The sequence below is a fragment of the Hyaena hyaena genome, unplaced genomic scaffold, assembly GCF_003009895.1.
Source record: "Hyaena hyaena isolate Hyena2069 unplaced genomic scaffold, ASM300989v1 scaffold_2, whole genome shotgun sequence".
Lineage (NCBI taxonomy): Eukaryota > Metazoa > Chordata > Mammalia > Carnivora > Hyaenidae > Hyaena > Hyaena hyaena.
In genome coordinates, this window is record NW_024080634.1 from 3,056,539 (window position 1) to 3,076,928 (window position 20,390).

The following is a 20,390-nucleotide window of genomic DNA, read 5'->3' on the forward strand; positions in this document are numbered from 1 at the left end:
AGGAAACCCTGAAATAAATCCTTGAAAAAATTTTAAGGTGTCTATGGACTAGATCTTTTGAGACTTGAAAATATATTCAAATGATTAAATTACGACAGCAAAGGCTTAAGGAAGGTATTTAGAGCGGGGTTGATACAAAAGTAATAACGTTATTTTGACATACCAGAAGACTTAACAACTTTATCAACAGAGTAGCGTGGCTTTTCCCGGAAGTAGTTTCTTCGTGGAAAGAATTTTATAATAGAGGCAAATGTATGGAAACAACCAAAAAGGACTTCAGAATATTCCCGGATGTTAATTATAGACTTGTCTTGACCGTTTCTGTAATTTTTTAAATATTTCTCAAAAATTTCAAATAACTTTGAGCATCTTGACTCACAGCAGGGAAACTGAACAACTTGCTTTTATCTTCCTTGACTTTTCTGAACAATTTCCAAGGAAATTCTGGCTTCAAGTACTGGAAGGGGTTTATCCAACCGACGTCTGAGAAAGAACAAAATTAAAATTGAACAACTAGTTTTTTTCTTCCTTGTTGTTTCTGAATAACTTCCATGGAAACTTTCGCCTCATACAGCGGAATGGGTTCATCCAACTGAGGCCTGAAGAAGAATGAAATTATTAGAAAAGCGAGGTCAAGGTGAAGATGAGTAGAACACATTGGATGCTAGCTGACAACTGCTACAGTTCAATTCTATTATTTTAAATAATCCAAACAAACTTGTCCGTTAGTATTTCCACTGTTAAAAGTGGTTAAATTTTGAAGGGGAAAAATGCCTACTTTATTCACTCCCAGAGCCAACTTAAAGAAACAAAACTGTACTTTTCCCTCTTCTCCAGCTATTGGTTATTTCACGTTGCCTTGGGAAGAGTGATGAGAAAAGCAAAGGTTGTGTGGTACTGTGTGGAACGGACTAAGGAGAACTCATGGGCCACTTTTATCTTAAGGAATACTTACTGGTGTATCACAAGATACTTTGAGAAATACTAAAGGGCAGCTATTTATCTAAACAAAATAAAAAAATATGGAGGCAATAGGTATGCTGTGAATATTGCAACAGAAGCGGAAATGCTTGCCTTACCTCCTTGACAATAGAAAAATAAACAAAAGTGAATTGGTTACTTAGCGTACCTAAAAACACCACTTGACAACTTCTCCATCACATCCTTTAAGATACGTAGCTGGAAAGATCGTTAAGGTGGCAATGGAACAGGGAGAATTGAATAAAATCATCCAATAAAGGGAAGAGGTTGGGCAGGTGACCAATTTAAGTTCAGCACTCTCAAAAATTGAGAATTTAAATTATGGAAATTCTGTAGGATATAAAATTTACCTGGAAAACAGGGAAATGTGGAACTGATATGAGAGAAGTGGTGACATAATAGAGCCTAAACTTCTAAGGACAAGTGACAAAAGAAGCAAGCCTAATGCCCTGTCCTAGGTAATGACTAAATGTTATCCCAAACCTGGAGAAATGAAATGGTGTCAGCTTTGCCTTTTAGCACTATGTATATTTTTAGTTAAAAACCATTTTAGCACTCATGTCTCTTACATTAGGTGCACATTTATTTACTAAACTGCTAATTGGCTCAAAATTTGTGTGCAGAAAAGTTAACAAACTGTGGTTTGTCAAGAAGAGAAAAAACTCTAAAATTAAGGAAAAAAATTAAGTCATTTAATTGAAATTATGTTAGGATTGAGAGTATGTAACTGCTAGTACTAGTGAATGACACACAGCTGGAAGGAGGTCTGTTAAATTACAGGCGGCAACTGGCTGATGTGTGAACCCACTAAGGGGTCTCCACAAGTGAAGACTAAAGTCTGATTCAGGACTTTAGAAAATGTAAATTAGAAAGTATGAACATAAGCCATTTTAAAGATTTTCTTTAAAAGGACCTAAAGAAATCTCACATACTACAAATTCTCTCTTTCTGTTAAATTAAAGTGCCAACAGTAACTCTGAGAGTGTGTGCAGGGAATTAAGTAACACAGGCAAAGCAGCCAGCCTAGCTCCTGACGTGGAAGATTCTAAACACCCTACCTAATGGTACTCTTAACACATGGTGTTCTCTACTGTTAACAACCCATGATGTTCTTTCTTTTTAAGTTTATTTTATTTTGAGAGAGAGGGAGAGAGAGTGTATGCAAGAGTGTGGGGGAGGGCCAGAGAGAAGAGGGAGAGAATCCCAAGCAGGGATTCATCATGGAGCCTGACGCGGGGCTCAAACCCACGAACCATGAGATCATGATCTGAGCTGAAATCAAGAGTCGGATACTTATCAACCGAGCCACCATCATCCCATGGTAGTCTTCATAATCACAACATTAGTGAACAATTAAGTTGCTTAAAACTGAAATCTAAAGAATTCTTCTAGACAGTTAAAAATTAAGTTTATTTTCCAAATTTAATAGAAAAATATCTAATCAGAAGTATTTTAAACTCACACATTCACTACATTAAGGGAATGTTCCAGTTTTGAAATGTGCTTTGTAGGGGCGCCTAGCTGGCTCAGCTGGTAGATCACAGGACTCCTGATCTCGTAGTTGTGGGTTCAAGCCCCACATTGGGTGTAGAGATTACTTAAAATCTTCAAAGAAAGAGAAAGCAATGTATTTTTTAAAACTGAACATATGCAGGGTACTAATTAAATATTCCTATTTGAAAGCTCTGAATTGTCATTGCTCTTAGAGGTGGGTCTTTATAAGTACAACACATATATACACACATTTAACAAAAGCCAAGTATGATATTCAGTAGAGAAAAACCTAAGGCTATGCAAATGTCTTTCTCCACACACAGATACACCCTATTAGTAACAAGAACTTCTGTTTTATCCAGTATATTAAAGTTTTTTACTAAGTGCAGCTGCCTTTAAAACGGTTATCTCAGAAATCAAAGTTTTATTCTTAAGTTTGATCCTGCTCTCAAGAAGACTGGACCATTCTTTTGGAAACTGCTTTCAAATTCTCAAGATAATATTTCATGACTTTCACCCAAACTGGAATGATTTGGCTTCATTCACCAGATTTTTCTCTGAATGAATTCCATTTAAAAAAAAAAAATCAAACCCATCTTCACTTGATGAAGATTTCTTAGCTTTGCTAATCTTAAAACACCCCACAAACTCTTTAATGCAGATAGGCATTCTGAAATGTCTTATCTAATAGCACCATGATAGCTTAGATTAAGGATGCAGCCTTTCAAGATGATGTGTAATTTCTGTAATGACAAGTTGAAAATGAAACAAAATTTTGCACGTATCTTATGGTTTATCTCCCATTCACAAACAAGCAAGACTGACTGCCTGGGTGATTCCAGGCCTGCCAAATTCCAGCTGCATCCTGGGCACATATTAACCTTTTTTTTTTTTTTTAATGTTTTTTATTTATTTCTAGGAGAGAGAGAGAGAGAGAGAGACCGCGTGAGCAGGGGAGGGTCAGAGAGAGAGGGAGTCACAGACTCTGAAACAGGCTCCAGGCTCTGAGCTGGCAGCACAGAGCCCGACGCAGGGCTCGAACCCACGAACCGTGAGATCATGACCTAAGCGAAAGTCGGACGCTTAACCGACTAAGCCACCCAGGCGCCCCAAACCTTTTTATGCTTCAGTTTCTTCACCTGTGAGAGAGGGATGATAGTATTTACACTTCAGAGTGCTGTTGCCATGTTTAAATAAGTTAATAACGACAAAGCACTTGGAACACTGTTTGCCATCTCAATGAGAGTCAGATATTATCATTAATGATCATTATTAAAGAATTTAATGATGAGAGTACATGGTAAATTTCAACCCAGAAACTCAAGTCAATAGATAAAAAGGATATAAAGATATTTTCCCTGTTGTACATTTGACAAATTCCAAACTTCATCATTCAGGAAAGACACCGTTGCTCCCTTGAGGAAAAGGCAGTGGCTATCTGGAGGATCCAACTTGGAAAGAATACACAGAGGTTGATCATTTACTGTGAGTTTAATAGCAGAAAGATGATTGTTATCTTGAGCCAGAAAAACTTCTAGGCAAATTAAATACCCCAAAGCACAAATAAACAGCACACAAGCTTTAATAACAATGTGTAAGCTCTAAAGTTTTCTTTTCTAATTTGTTGTCCAAAAGGCCACTGTAGAGATGACAGAGTGGTGCCCTGTATGCACGTGCTCACAAGTGCGTGTGTGAATGCAGACGTGCATGAGAGTTGAAATTCTGGCTGCTACTTACCAGTCATCTTCATGAGGATGTCGGAAAATCAGTGAAGATTAATATAAGAGAACTATGGTATTTGCATGTCAACCATGGTAAGAATATTTAACTGGGAAGTTGTCATAATTTCATACAGAAAATATTTACTAAGTATATGTTACAATAGTAACAATGTTGTTACTAAGAAAAAAAATCTTACTTGAAATACTATTAAAAATTCAGAAGTCACTACTTTCAAACCACTAAATGCAAGTTGAATGAACTCCTCTCCTAAGCACTATTTCTACATTTTGGTTAATATATACCTAAAGCAAAAAAAGAATGCTACATTTCTTTAGAAACAGGTATAATTCAGAATGTATAATAGCTCTACATCTTGCCTCAAAAGACCTGGGGATTATTCTTTGTTAATTACATCCTTATGGTGTAATAGGAATGTTTTCTTGTTTCTGATAATACCTGCAGGTTTTCTTCTGTTGTTACCCAATGGCCTCCAACACCAAGAAGTGTGATGATATCATGTTTATGTGGTAGGAGTTGTAATTTTACAGCTGGTTCATCATCTTTACTATATAATCTCACTTACAAGGGAGTGGTTTAAAAAGAGAAAGAGAGAGACAAGAAATATATTTTATAGTAATCTGGCAAAAATTTACTTTTCAAATTAGTCTTCTTAACTTTTTTATGTAGGAATGAGAAAGCATTTTTCTTAGAAAAAATAACACATACTGTATTCAGACACCTTAAAATGTACTTTTTAGCATTAAAACTGGTCATAAAATTTACTCTAGATTTAATTATAATTAACATAACTAAAGACAAAGAGCTTATTTTCATTTGAAAACCAGGCAAGATAACGTAACGTTTTTAATCATAACAGTTTTAATCATAACACTGATAGCTTAATTCTTTGGGAAAAGTTGACTTCTATTAGGGAGCTCATAGCCTCAAGATAGTCATACTCTGACATAATTAGTGGAAATGTTTATTTGAAAAGTTAATGAAGTACACATTCACTTCCACTGAAAGATTTTTCTAAGTTAATTTCAAGTCTTGAAAATACTGGTTAAAAATAAACACATGAAGACAGTCACAGAAGAGAAATCTTAACAAAGTACGAACAGAATCCCTTCACAGGCTTGTGAATCTTATCCTTCACGTGCAATGGCACTACCTAAGTGTGTACAGATTAGGTGTTAAATACTGACTAAAAAACGAAAGTTCAAGGAATATAAAAATGGAACAAAATTCTGTGCTTTTTTTTTTTTTTCCCAAACAGAGATTGCAGAAGTCAACCATCCAATAGAGGCAGCCAGACACAGCAGAACTGACTAAGCATCTGGCTGAGATCTGAACTAATGTGGATCATCTGGGAACCACTGAGGAGATCATGTTTGTCCATTTCCTATAGACACACTTGAATTCCAACGCCTGTACTTTAGAGGTAAACATGCTCTCTCTTCCAGACAGTGTTTACAATGGTAATAAAGAAGCGCCAGTTTAATTAGAAAAGTTAAAAACAAAACATGACATCAATTTAATAAGAATGTTAATAATAATTCCCTGGTTATATATACTTATTTTGAAATTCATCCATCACACTACAAAAATGGCACAGACTACTGATTTAGTAAAGTACCCACCTCCAGCGTCTAGGACAATATCTACTCCCAGGCCACCTGTTTCTTCTAAACAACTTTCAGCAACATGGGCTTTTCCATTAGATACATCAATGACTCGGGCTGTAAAGGACAGGAAGTGAGGCAATTGTAAGGAAAAGAATAAATTTCTGTTCTCTGAAATGTGTTGAGTGGTTCAAACAATTATTGGCTCTAAATTCCACTTTTCTCTCTTCTAAGGCAACAGTGGTAAAGATCAACTTAAAGGAAGGGACTCTTCTATGACATAAAAAAAAAATACTGAACATTTTGTGGATAAGGTGTTCCAAGGCTTGTCTGTTCAACAGAGGTCTGTTCCCTAGAGCTAAAAGATATACAGCCAGAACAGAGAATCTGTAAACCACAGAGTTTACATTCAACTCTTCATTATTATTAAACACATTATTATATATTAAGGCATAGACTGAAAGAGTAACCAATTTCTTAAGTATGTTTAGATTTAATACAGTTTAAAGCTAAAAAGCCAAAAACGTGGGGCGCCTGGGTGGCTTAGCCGGTTAAGCGTCCGACTTTCGCTTAGGTCATGATCTCGCGGTTCGTGGGTTCGAGCCCCGCGTCGGGCTCTGTGCTGACTGCCAGCTCAGAGCCTGGAGCGTTTCAGAGTCTGTGTCTCCCTCTCTCTCTGACCCTCCCCTGCTCACGCTGTCTCTCTCTCTCCTAGAAATAAATAAAAAAATATATAAAAAAAATAAAAAGCCAAAAACGTACTTGTGTGATACGGTATTTCTCTATTAGAGGCTGTTTTATCCTTTTTCGGTCATAGAAATCTGCCCCCCACCCCTCCACCCCACTGCCTTCCCCAGTTGTTGCCCAGAATGAAAAATCATGAAGGTTCAGGAAAAAAACATTATTATTTTCAGCAGAGTTAGTGAAAATTAAACTTAAAAAATTTTTTTTTAATCTTTATTTTTGAGAAAGAGAGACAGAGTGCAAGCAGGGGAGGGTTAGAGAGAGAGGGAGATACAGTATCTAAAGTAGGTTCCAGGCTCTGAGCTGTCAGCACAGAGTCTGATATGGGGCTTGAACTCACGAACCATAAGATCATGATCTGAGCTGAAGTCGGACGCTTAACCAACTGAGCCACCCAGGCGCCCCAAAATTAAACTATTTTAACTGGTTGCTTTAGAATACTGTATCAATAGAACAAGCCAATGAACAACAACAACAAAAAGTCAGAATTTGAATTGGCAAATGAAGACACAGTTTATAATTCATTTTTGTATATTTTAGCACCTTTCTGTAAAAGAAAATTCTCCTTAGAGCTGCATGGGCTGGAAGTGTAGAACAACAGTGATCTAACATGTGGGTGACAAGGGTGGGCACGGGGAGGGCACAAGGAAAAGGGAACTGAGGCACCTGGGAAGGGCAGGGTTAACCAGTAAGAAATCTTTCTCTTCAACAATACTATTCATTTTCAAGCTCTTTTTTCCTTCTTTTTCCAGTCCCTGCCTTAACCTGTCTTCCAGATCTTGGTTATCTCTGCCAGAAGCATAATGTAACAATGGGAGTGGCGTAGGCTTCCATGGTAGACAGGACTGAGTTCAAATGCCACTCCAATCCTTCCACTTGTACATCCTTGGACAAGCTAGTTAAATCCGCTGGACGCGGCTCCCTGGTTCGAGAACACAGGGTTGTTGACTTAAGGACAGATCGTTCCCATTAACACTCAGTGAACCTTTCCTTCCTTCTTTCCTGCCCTTCACATGCACTCTGCTCATCCTTTTTTTTTCTTCATCTGTTAGTTTTTCCATTCCTATCTTTTCTCCTCTGCTTGTTCATTTTCTTCAGTCTCTATTTTCTTTTTTCTTTCCATGTGCACTGTTGTGCAGACAAGTTCAATCGTTTTCATTTTTGTTGAGGATGTTTTTATTAATTTTTAAAAACTCCAGTATGATTAACATGCAATGTTAAATTAGCTTCAGGTGTATAATATAGTGATTCAACAATTCTGTTACTCAGTGCTCCCTATGCTAAGTGTGCTCTAAATCCTCATCTATTTCACCCGTTTCTTCACCCACCTCCCCTCTGGTGACCATTCGTTTGTTCTCTAGCGTTGAGTCTGTTTCTTAGTTTGTCTCTTTCTTCTTTTTTCCTTTGTGCATCTTTTTGTTTCTTAAATTCCACTAGTGAAATCATAGGGTATTTGTCTTTCTCTGACTGGCTTATTTCACTTAGCATTATACTCTCTAGCTCTATCCATGTGGTTACAAATAGCAGGATTTCATTCTTTTTTATGGCAGAGTAATATTCCATTGCAGATATACCACATCTTCTTCATATATCCATCTACCAATGGACACTATCATTGGCTATTGTAAATATTAATGTTGTAATAAACATATGGGTGCCTGTATGCCTTTGAATTAGTGTTTTATATTTTTTAGGTAAATACCCAGTAGTGTGATTACCGAATCACAGGGTATTTCCATTTTTAACTTTCTGAGGAACTTCCATATTGTTTTCCACAGTGGCTGTACCAACTTACATTCCCACCAGCAGTGCATTAGAGTTCCTATTTCTCCACATCCCCTCCAACACTTGTTTTTGTTTTTTAATTTTAGCCATTGTGACAGGTGTTAAGGGGATGTCTCATTATAGTTTTGATTTGCATTTCCCTGATGATGGGGTATGTTGAGCATCTTTTCATGTGTCTGTTGGCCATCTTTATTTCTTCTTTGGGGAAATATGTGTTCATGTCTTTTGCCCATTTCTAATTGGATTATTTGTTTTCTGAGTGTTGATTTGCATAAGTTCTTTACAGATTTTGGATACTAACCCTTTATCAGAGAGATCATTTGCAAATATCTTCTCCCATTCAGTAGGTTGTTTTTTAGTTTTGTTGATTGTTTTCTTTGCTGTGCAGAAGCTTTTTCTTCTGATGTAGTCCCAATAGTTTCTTTTTGCTTTTGTTTCCTTTGCCTCAAGAGACATATCTAGAAAAATGTTGCTATGTCAATGTCGGAGAGATTACCGCCTGTACTCTTTTCTAGGATTTTTATAGTTTCACGTTTAAGTGAACTATATATAGTTCACATTTAAGTCTTCATGTTTAATCTTTTTAAGAGCTCCCCAGTCTCCACCATGTCCTGTTCATTATAAACTATATCTGACCTATGTTTTCTGTGTAAGTGGATCTTCTTTCTAGTGTACCACAAAAAACGGACAACTTTAGAGATATATATCATTGGGTAAAAGAAGTTGAGGAACCTATAAAGTCATACACAAATACACTGATTTATTGAGTAAAGCAAAGAGATATCAGGTTATTGTGAAACTGTGTCAAAGTTCAGCTAATTCACACTTGAGTAAGTTGATAACAATGGGGCAAAAAGAAAACACACAGAGAAGTGTAGGTTTAAAAAGAATAAAAAATTAAAACTATCATGTAAGGAAACCTGGACTTAGCACAGATACTAAGTGCATTTTTACCAGTGACTTTCATTTGGGAGTCTGTACTTTGTTTTATGAGTACAGCCTTTAAAGTGATAGGTCTTTACAATTTTCTGTTTAAAAGTCTGCGCTGAGTAGTATTACCCACCTAGAGAAGGCCTAAGTCTTTCAAGGCATTGCTTGTCTTCGAGGCTGCCTGCTGTGGAAATCACTTTGGCTCCTCTGTGGTGTGCTAACTGAATAGCTATCATACCGAGTGCCTGTGTGGGAAAAAAATACACAATGGGTTTATAGATATAAGGCAGAAGCCACAGCTAACTTCTTTTACAGGCTGTTTAATAAAGTGTAATAGTGTTAAGTGCTACTCTAGTATATTTTTTAATGTTATCTGATAGAAAAAGGAAAATCAATATGGACACGGTTGAGACATCTGATTTGCTTCTTCAGAAGGAGGGGCAGAACAGGCGCATGTACCACAAGCTCTCACCCCGTCTGACCACTGCACGGAATTCAAGATGGAGGGCGGCATTCAGAAACTTGCCTGAGAAAGAGAAAAATGGGCTTTTACGGGACTTGTCAGCGTGATGTTCTAAGCTAATTTCATAGTATGTGTAGGAGTCCAGCTACTTTTCTTTAAAGACCAAAGCACCCTCAAAGATCCATCCCTTTGCTGATGTAAGGGGTAAGTTCAGGGAAAACCTATTATCTTGAGCTGGACATCAGGCTGAAGCCAATGCCAAAGACAGGTCTGCCTGTTTTGCAAAAGAAAAGCAGGGGAAGTAAGAATTTTCATTAATGGCCAGACAGAAAATAAAACTATAAAAATTCATCCCAACTTTTGTAATACTGCGTTCGTAACATAATCGATTTTTAGGTAGTTTTAGTGTCTTGAACTATTTTTTGGATGGTACCTGTAATATGTTGACGTTAGCAATATTTTTTACCTTGTGTGATCCATCTGTAAGTGCAATCAATACCTTATTAATCTAAGTGTGAGGGATATAAAAAATTGGTAAGGAGTTTTATGGCATTGCTTCAAAGATTTCATGAGCTATTTCAGGCTTTGTGTAACAGGCATAAAAACATGGCTTGTCTACCTTTTTAATGTACTAGCAGATTCAAAGTAATAAGACACTAAACACACTTAAGAATAAATTTTATCTCCTGTTAATAAAGGCTGCCTATTCTAATAAAATGGGATTTTGATAAAGGAAAGCTATCGGCAAAGAATTAAATTAGCAAATGAAGAGCCTATTTCCTAAGTTTGCTGGATTTTGATCCGTTTCTTAACTATGAGCACCTACACTTGCTCCATCCATTATCAGCACTGATTTTCCAGAAGAGAGGTGAGAAAGATAATGCAGAGCTGTATAGGCTCGTACTCCATCCCGAATAGTTCCAGCAGCTTCTGTCCATGTAACTTTTTCTGGCTTGTGAACTGTCACAAAGAACAAGAGGAAACAACCAGTTTGCAAGTCCCATTAATTCTGCCCCCTGGATCTGTCTGTTTCTCTCCATTTCTGGCTCCCACCCTGACTCTGGGCCAAGCCTCTCCTCCTATTATCCTTCCCTACGTTTTGGTTTCTTTAATTGCATTCTCACCCGTACGTAGTGCACCCTCAGCATAAGAGCTGGTATGTGTGTGCATTTTTTATTTTTTTTTTAATGTTTTATTTATTTCTAGGAGAGAGAGAGAGAGACCGCGTGAGCAGGGGAGGGTCAGAGAGAGAGGGAGTCACAGACTCTGAAATAGGCTCCAGGCTCTGAGCTGGCAGTCAGCACAGAGCCTGACGCGGGGCTCGAACCCACGAACCGCAAGATCATGACCTAAGCGAAAGTCGGACGCTTAACCGACTAAGCCACCCAGGCGCCCGTGTGTGTGCATTTTTTAAACATCATATTCTGAAATAAAACACATGCAGGGGTGCCTGGGTTCCTCCGTTGGCTAGGCCTCTGACTCTTGATTTTGGCTCAGGTCACGATCTCGTGGTTCATGACTTTGAGCTCCACGTCGGACTCCGTGCTGATAGCATGGAACATGCTTGGGGTTCTCTTTCTCTTTCTCTTTTTCTCTCTCTCTCTCTCTCTCTCCCCTTCTCTCTGTCCCTCCCCTGCTTGGGTGTACACTTTCTCTCTCAGAAAAAAATAAAAATGAAAAAAAAAAAAAGGAATTACACATTAAAAAAACAAATGAAGAAAAATACATGAAACATACATGCAGATGGATGAATAAATACAAAGCAAATATACAAGTAATGACCATCTTGGTAAAGAGAGAGAACACACAGCCCGCACCCCAACAGCCTTAGCCTGGTCTCTCCAGCCAGAGGCTGGCACCATTCTAAGTTAATTTCTTATTCACCTTCCTAGTTTATGACCCAAGTATGCATTCCTAAACAGTGTCATTTAGTTTTGCCTGTTTTTGAACTTCATCTAAATGGAATCATAGCATACGCATTCTTTTCTGTCTTGGTTTTTCCCCTCAGCATTGTTTTTAAGACCCGCCCCTTTGTATGACTGTGGCTGCAGTGCTTTCATTCTTCTGGTATTTTATGGCATTCTATTATGTGAGAACATGCTCATTCGGTGACCGCTCTCCGGCTCAGGCACATTTGTGTTGTTCTCAGTTGTTGGCAATTTTAAACAATGCTGCTAGGCATGCTCTCATATAAAAGATTATGCTGTTATGCTGTTGCATGGGTTTTCTCTAGGATATTACTTGGGAATGGAAATCCCAGGTTACAGGTCTACTGTCCTCGACTTTCCTGCATGCTCCGGAAGAGGCTGTACGAATTTATTCTCCCATAGCTGTGTAAATAGAACTCCTATTACTGTGATTGTCTGTCAACCCCTTGTATTATACATTCTTACCAATCACGTGGCTGTGTAATGGTCTCTTACCATTCAACTTGCTTTTCCCTCACTGCTGCTACCACTAGCACCTCTCTGTGTTTCCTGGCCATCTGGAATTCCTTTTGTGAAATAACTCTTCAAGTGTTTTATCATTTTTTGTTATTTTTGTCTTTTTCTTATTAATTTATAGGAATTTTTAAATTTATTTATTTACTTATTTATTTATTTAATATAGAGAGAACATATGCATGCGACAAGGGTAGAGGAGAGAGAGAGAACCTCAATCAGGCCTCATGCTCAGTGTACAGCCCAATGCAGGACTTGATCTCATAACCCTGGGATCATCACTTGAGCTGAAATCAAGAGTCAGATGTTCAACCTATTGAGCCTCCCAGGTGCCCCAAACTTACAGGAATTTAAAAATATTTTCTAGATGAATCATTTGCTCATTTATGTATTATAAATATCATTTTCAACTTTATAACTTCTTTTCAATCACTTTAGTGGGCATCTTTGGAAAACAGAAGTATCAGAATGATCTTTTAAAAACATAAATAACATGCTAAAACTGCTCTGTTTAAAATTCATCAATGAGGGGCACCTGGGTGGCTCAGTTGGTTAAATGTCCGACTTCAGCTCAGGTCATGATCTCACAGTCTGTGGGTTCGAGGCCCGCATCAGGCATGTGCTGACAGCTCAGAGCCTGCTTCAGATTCTGTGTCTCTCTCTCTCTGTCCCTCCCCCACTTGCTCTCTGTCTCTCAAAATAAAATAAAAATGTAAAAATAAATTTTTTTAAATAAATAAAATTCATCAATGACTTAACAATGCACTTGAAACAAAGTGCAAACTCCTAATAAAGTTTAAAGAGTTCTATATGATCTGATCATTAAGCTGTTCCTTAAAACATTTCATTATTAGGTTCTTACGTTGTACACCAAATGTGATCTAAAAAAAAACCCTGCTTATTTACTTTTTGAGAGTGTGAGAAAGCGTTAGCAGGGGAGGGATGCAGAGGATAGAGAGTTAATCTCAAGCAGGCTCCATGCTCAGTGTGTAGCCTGACATAGGGCTCGATCCCATGACCCTGGGATCACGACTGAGCTGAAATCAAGAGTCAGATGCTCAAGTGACTGAGCTACCCAGGTGCCCCCAAATGTGGGTGCCTAAAGTCAACTTTATTACACTTTCATAGTCTTTACCAGCTCTTTCAAATGTTTTTCCTCAAAAGCTGAGATGGTGTAGGGGGCACCTGGGTGGCTCAGTCAGTTGAGGGTCCGACTTCAGCTCAGGTCATGATCTCACAGTTGGTGGGTTTGAGCCCGTTTTGGGCTCTGTGCTGACAGCTTGGAGCCTAGAGCCTGCTTTAGATTCAGTGTCTCCCTCTCTCTACCCCTCCCCTGCTCATGCTCCGTCTCTCTCTCTCTCAAAAATAAATAAACGTTAAAAAAATTAAAAAAAAAAAAAAAAAAAGGTTGAGATGGTGTAGTGCAGGACAGTGTGAGCTTTACACTTACTGACTGGTGCCATCTAGTGGGGAAGTGAGCACCTGCACATACACACTGAAAATGTTCAGACAGGCAAGTCATTAAAATAGATCACCAGGTGGTATCACACATGGTACTTTATTCTTTACCAAACTCTTTAAGATACCTACTCTCCCAATTTTCTTGATTATAAAATGTGGTTCAGGGTAATTAATTTGTCTGAGGCCACACAGCTAAGAAATGTGAATTCCTGACTCTAAAAGTACATCTACTCTAACAGTGCATGCTCAAGATACATGAAGTGCATTTTTATTTCTGGGGAATGTCTTCCATTGTAAGAATTAGGACTACCTACATTTTCATTAAGAAATCAAACATGTAGCCCTTTAAAAAATACTAACAGTAATAAAACTACATTTAGATAGCAAAGACTCTAACATTGCATGGTTACATGTGGTTTAATGTTGAGATTCTTGACTTTGTGTTAGGTGATGATCCACAAGTGTTTATTATGTTATAAAAACTGAAAATGTAAATGAAATAGCCATGTATGGATCATATAGCATATCAAACGCAAGAATTACAATTTCAATTCCATCTTAGGTCCAATAAAATAATGCTGAAAATGTGTACCACATTTTGAATGAAAAAATTATTCTTTGTTTGACATAAATGGCTTAAGAGCTAAAAGCACAAAAGAGCTGGAAGAATTACTCAGCTTCTTTTTTTTTTAAAAGGGTTGGAAGGTAGAAGGGATCTTTATTATTTTTTTTTAATGTTTTATTTATTTCTAGGAGAGAGAGAGACAGCGTCAGCAGGGGAGGGTCAGAGAGAGAGGGAGTCACAGACTGAAACAGGCTCCAGGCTCTGAGCTGGCTGTCAGCACAGAGCCCGACGCGGCATGACCTAAGCGAAAGTCGGACGCTTAACCGACTAAGCCACCCAGGCGCCCCAGAATTACTCAGCTTCTTAACTTTAATATTCTGTAAAAGGATAAATAAGACATGTTGGAGAGGTTGTTTGGAACCTAATTCTTTGGTTTGGTGATAGAACAGACTTATTTGAAGGTGACTGAGTGCTGAACTTTTATTTTAAAAAATCACTGAAGAATTAATAGAAACTAAAATAGAGTTGTGCTAAACTGAATATTTCCTTCTGCAAATCTTTAGGGACTGTACTGAAATTATTTCCTCTTTTGTTGGACCTGCATCAGAGCTCAGAGGCTATCTGGTTTGGTGAATGTGCCCAGTTTCTCGCCCAAAGGCAAGTGGTCACAGTTAAGTGGCCATTCTGAAAGTTCCTCTTCCAAAGAAACATTTTACTCTATTTTCTTTCTCAAGGAGTATGTGGAATTGTACTCTCTATATATGTTAATGGATTTTTGAACTATAATCCTCCTGATTTGTGGAAAAATAAAATTTGTTTCCTTGTCTTGGCTTAAGCTTTCTAGCTAGGAAACTGGTGTTCCAATTTGCTCTTCTTCTAGCCCATTTTAGAATTCTCCAGTATTCAGCAACACCTAAAAAATGGGCCTTATTTTGTTTTTCATTTTTTTTTCTTTCTAAGAGTTACCTTTCTATACCAATTTAATTTAGGGAACTTAGTCAAAACTCAAGCCTGGGAATCCAAGTGAAAGGTTTTAGTTGACTCCATCGTTACAAGGTTCTCAAAAGAATAGTTGAAATAAGGCCCACGGAAATTCTGGGATCAAAAATAGTATAGTTACCCGTAAAGAAGCTAGTGATGGTCCTCAATTTTCAAATTGCATAGTAACAAAATAGCTATGGATCAAAGACTTTCGTGGCATGGTATGTGAAAGTGAGCTGTGTCATTCAAAGGAAGACACATACTTGACTCCATCTCTAGGTTTAATACACATATAAATAAGCACAGGCCTCAGATTTCCAGAAAAATGCCTTTTGAAATTAATTTTTTTAAGTACATTCTACACCCAACATGGGGCTTGAACTCACAACCCTAAGATAAAGAGTCACATCCTCTACTGACAGAGCCACTCAGGAGCCCTTAGATTTTGTATATTTTTAAGTTCAAAAGTTTCAATATTTTTAAGTTCCAAGAAGAAGAAAAATTCTTTACCTGAAATTAATATAATATCATATGCCAACTATATTTCAATTAAAAAAAGATTCTGATCAGGGATATAATTTCAGAGCCAGGGAAGAAGCTACTTTTCAAATCTCTGACCATGGCAGTGTAAGTGAAAGTTAAAGGTCTATATATTGCTTGGTCTAAATATGAACTTTATGGGTATTAATATAAGCTAGCAGTGTTCATGTGACCAGTCAACAGTTATTTATTACTCAAGGTGGATGCAAATACTGCGCAATGGCATCGAAGATGTTAAGACTTACATGGGTTGCAAAAGACTGGCACGTACCCAAGTAATGCTCATGCACTCTAACAACTTCACAAAGCCCGGGGTCTTCAGAATCTAGTGGCAGAATTCCTGGAAATTAACAAGAGAAACTTAAGGGAAACAATCCCAAAATGAATTCACAGAGATGCTGGTATGAGTCTAAATTTTGTTCACTGGAATTTTGAGGAAGATTCCAGTAATTACTAGTGTGGGGAAGGGAGAGACCTCAGAAGTATGGAAGGGAAGTGGATTGTTCATTTTCTGTCGTGAATGTTACATCACTGGTACTACCTTTTACTCCCTCTTCTTTCACCTCGGAGCGATGGTAAAGGCGGTGGCCGATGTATAGAGCCAAGTCAGAGTCCTGGGGGCATCTGGATTCCTCATTAAAATTGTCCCTGAGGAACAGCTCCCTTCCCAGATTGGTTCTTTAAGATACCCCAGTGCACTTCCAGTAAAATCCCATTTTCCCCTATGCTAGTCTGATTTTATTTTTGGTCTCTTATAAAAAGAATCGTGAGGAACAGTGTCATTGACTTCTTGGACGAATAAAGATATGAAAGACAGAAATAATAAATTCTCCAATAAAACACAGAAGTCAAGGGCAATACCATAAAAAGCTGATGAAAACCTCTCTACAAATCAGTTTTCAACAACTTCAAGCAAGCCATAAAGTAAAGTGTTTTCTAAGTTTAGGCGAATATCTTATGAATATTTTCCAGAGAGAATGGTTAACTTTAGAGACTACGAATAAAGTCATATTTTGTATGTTTGTGTGACTGTTTAGGATACAATAGTATAAATATGTGTATTTGCAAAATAGTATTCACTATGGATTTTTTAAATAGTCAATAAACTACGTGTTTCCAGTAAACTTTTGGTTTTATAAGAGGATTGAGGGAGCAGCTCTGTGAGATGCAAGCTAGATATGGAGAGTGGAGCCTCCCTACGGGCCGGGCGGTCAGTGGTCTTCAAGCAGGTGACAAGTGACTGCGCTTCCCAGAGTCTGCGGTCTAGCCACAGATTAGGGAGCTGTCAGGAAAGGGCTGCACCAGCCATGGTCATCTCTCCATCTATAATATTGTTCAATAGTTAAGTATTAGAAAGTTTTAAATATTCTGCTGTGGAGATTGAATTCCCAATTTTCTTCGTCAGTGGGTATTTGCGAGCAGATTCCAAAAAGTCAGGATACATGTATCCTTCCATAGAAAACAGGGGACACAGTAAACATTAATAATTGTCTCAGAAAAAGAAGAGATGACAGTAAAATAGATTTGACTTGAAATAGGGCTATAAATCATAACTTACCAACGACTTCATCATCTGGTTGAAAGAATGATACCTTGTTTCCAACTACAGAGGGAAAAATGAACAATTCTTATTGTGAGTTTATTAAATACTACTCAGTTACTTAGCTATTGAAACAAATCCATGGGTTTATAAAAAAAAAAGTCACTGACTCAGAGGAAAGGCCAAGAACTTCCAGGATGTTTTGATATCTATAAATACTGCAGGACAGAACACTTCAAATCTGGATTCTCCACATACTTCTCAATAAAATTTGGGTCATGTGGTGTTGACACCACAGAGAAGGATGTCTCTCTATTTAGCTAAGGATGAAGGAAAATAATTGTCTCCACAGCTCTTATGGGGATTACACTGCTTTCCATCCCTCCTGTGGTTGGCCCAATCTTCTATCATTATTTTAGTTGCAGGACCTCAGACATACAATGGCAGATTCTGATAAGAGTCATGCATAAAATTACTTTGATTTGGGATTATAATAGAAATAAATTCAGACCAGTGCCAAGAGATTTCTTGGAACTATATAGAAATGACAGTTACATTTTCTCTGCACATGTAGAGAAAAAGACTCTATCATCAGTCAATTCTTTTTTCTTTTTTTAAAGGACAACAATTTTGGCCTCTTGTATTTTTAAAAATTTATTTATTTTGAGAGAGAGAGAGAGGGCATGTGCGAGCTCACGAGTGGGGGAGGGGCAGAGTGGGAGGGAGAGAGAATCCCAAGCATGATCTGCACTGTCAGCACAGAGCCCAGTATGGGGCTAGAACCCACAAACTGTGAGATCATGACCTGAGCTGTAACCGAGTCGGATGCCTAACTGAATGAGCCACACAGACACCCCTCGGTCAATTTTTGAGAATATTTTTGTTCAAATAGTTATAAGAAGAAAAGAGGGGAAACCCCAAACTTCAGTGAATGCCAACTTGTAGCAAGTATCACATTTATTTATTTTTAATAAATTTTAAAAAATGTTTTGTCTCTGAGAGAGAGAGACAGCGTGAGCAGGGGAGGATCAGAGAAAGAGAAAGACACAGAATCTGAAGCAGGCCCCAGGCTCTGAGCTAGCTGTCAGCACAGAGCCCGACGTGGGGCTTGAACCCACGAATCGTGAGATAGTGACCTAAGCTGAAGTTGGACACTTAACCCACTGAGCCACCTTGGGGCCCCGTAAGTATCACATTTAATCTTCATCACATTCAGCCCATGTGGGAGGCATTATTATTCCTAGTTAACAGACACCAAAACTGAGGTAGTGCAAGGAAGGAATATGGAAGCTGGAAATCTGGAAGTGGCCTGTGTAGCTGACCAGCAACAAGATGGTTCCAGAAATCATTTGCTGGTGCTCTGCAAGTTACTGCCAAGTTTGATATTCCTACTTTCAAGCCCTCTTTTCACAGTTCGGTCTTTCTTTGGATCCCTCCTGCGCCTGTATCCCCCAATATTTGTGGCTTCTGATGCACTGTACTTTTCCCTTTCCCTTCTGCTGCTGTGCCCTGTCTTCCTGGGATCACTCTGATCTTTTCCAGTTGGCTTCCTTTACATTCCTTTCAGTTGTCCCCCAAAGAGTGGCTATGTTGATGTCTCTCCTCCATTTCTACTCTATCCCGAGTGAGCTCACCAACTCTGATCTCAAATACAACTGACATGTGGACAACCATCAAATATATACAATTCTAGCACAGACCTCTCTTGCCTGAGTTTAAAATTTTTTTTAAGTTTATTTTTGTATTTTGAGAGAGAGAGAGAGAGCACAAACCAGGGAGGGGCAGAGCGATGGACAGAAAGCCAAGCAGGCTCTGCACCATCAGCGCAGAGCCCAATGTGGGGTTTGAACTCATGAACCGTGAGATCAAGACCTGAACTGAGATGAAGAGTCAGATGCTTAACCGACTGCGCCACCCAGGGACTCCTCTTACCTATGAGTTTAAACTCACACATCGCTTACTAGACTTTTCCAGTGAGATGTCACTATGTACCTCAAGCTCAGCAAGTATACATCTAAACTCACCATTTTCCTCCAAATCAGATCCTTTTCCCTTCTCAATTAGTGGCACCAACTCATACCTTATCCAGCATCAGGTAAATCACTCCTGGCTCTTAAACCTGTTTTTATTCCCCTGTTCCAGTTAATTATTCAGTCCTGTTGACTTTATTTCCTCAGTATTTCTTGAACACACACCTTTGTCACCACGGTCTAGTTTATGGACTTTGTCATCTCTTGCCTGTTAGTCTACACTCTAACCAGTCCTCTTACCTACAGCCTCACAAGTATACAGCCACACCAATAATCTCCCTAAAACCCAATCTGACATGTGAGGCTCATCATGGGGCTAGCCCTTGTCTACCCTCCTGCCTCATATTTTGGGGGGGGAAGTAATCAGTGTTCATATCATTAAAATATTTTATCTTTAATTCTGCTGTTTCTAAAGGAGAGTTTTCTTAGCAAAATGTTTCTCTTCTGCCAAGTGCCTTGCCTCCAACTCCTGCCCAGAATGCTGCTTTTGTTCTAGCAATACCAAACTCTGGAAGTCTTACATCACAGCATTACTGGCTTCTGTCTCTGTTCATGATCTCCTCTGTGTTGAGTATGATTCTCCTCCTTACTGTCTGATTGACTTACCCAAGAAGCCTTCCCTGTTTCTTCTGCCAGGTTGGGTGGCTCTCTTCTGAGCTTTCATAATAATCTGCTGTATCTGTATTTCCCCTAGATAGTAAATTCTTTGACAGCAGGGACTTTGTCTTATTTAATATCCCAAGCACTTAGCAAGTACTCACTAAATGTCAGATGAATAAATGAATAAATTAAATAACTGATCATGTTCAAGCTGTTAGAATTTGTATTTTTGCTTTCCTACTTTCTGAGAAGAAAGAAGAAATTGTATTTTAACTACATCTCAAGAAAACACTGAGGAAGAGTCAAATATATTATAGATTAAAATCACAGGTAAAACTCAAAGAGTCTAACCCACATTATATACTCATTCATTCACATCTGCAGGAAGAGCAAACATTGACTGATCATGAACTACCTATTAGCAATGAATATGAAACATAGATCTATTTAGAAACAAATTATCTCAGGGTATTTGGGTGGCTCAGTTGGTT

At 38.3% G+C, this 20,390-nt stretch overlaps 1 protein-coding gene across 1 annotated transcript in view; it reads right to left on the reverse strand.

The window, feature by feature from the left end:
* Positions 1-100: 100 nt before the first annotated feature.
* The window catches only part of CRYZL1 (crystallin zeta like 1), a 35,622-nt gene continuing 15,332 nt past the window's right edge, over positions 101-20,390 (reverse strand). Inside the window, exons 5-13 of the mRNA XM_039228634.1 lie at positions 17,288-17,332; positions 16,001-16,069; positions 10,568-10,701; positions 9,412-9,523; positions 5,838-5,936; positions 4,654-4,775; positions 3,821-3,926; positions 1,130-1,175; positions 101-599 (exon numbers count right to left, since the gene is read on the reverse strand). Coding sequence (XP_039084565.1) covers positions 500-599; positions 1,130-1,175; positions 3,821-3,926; positions 4,654-4,775; positions 5,838-5,936; positions 9,412-9,523; positions 10,568-10,701; positions 16,001-16,069; positions 17,288-17,332 — 833 coding nt within the window. The 3' untranslated portion in view covers positions 101-499. The remainder of the gene's footprint in view (positions 600-1,129; positions 1,176-3,820; positions 3,927-4,653; positions 4,776-5,837; positions 5,937-9,411; positions 9,524-10,567; positions 10,702-16,000; positions 16,070-17,287; positions 17,333-20,390) is intronic.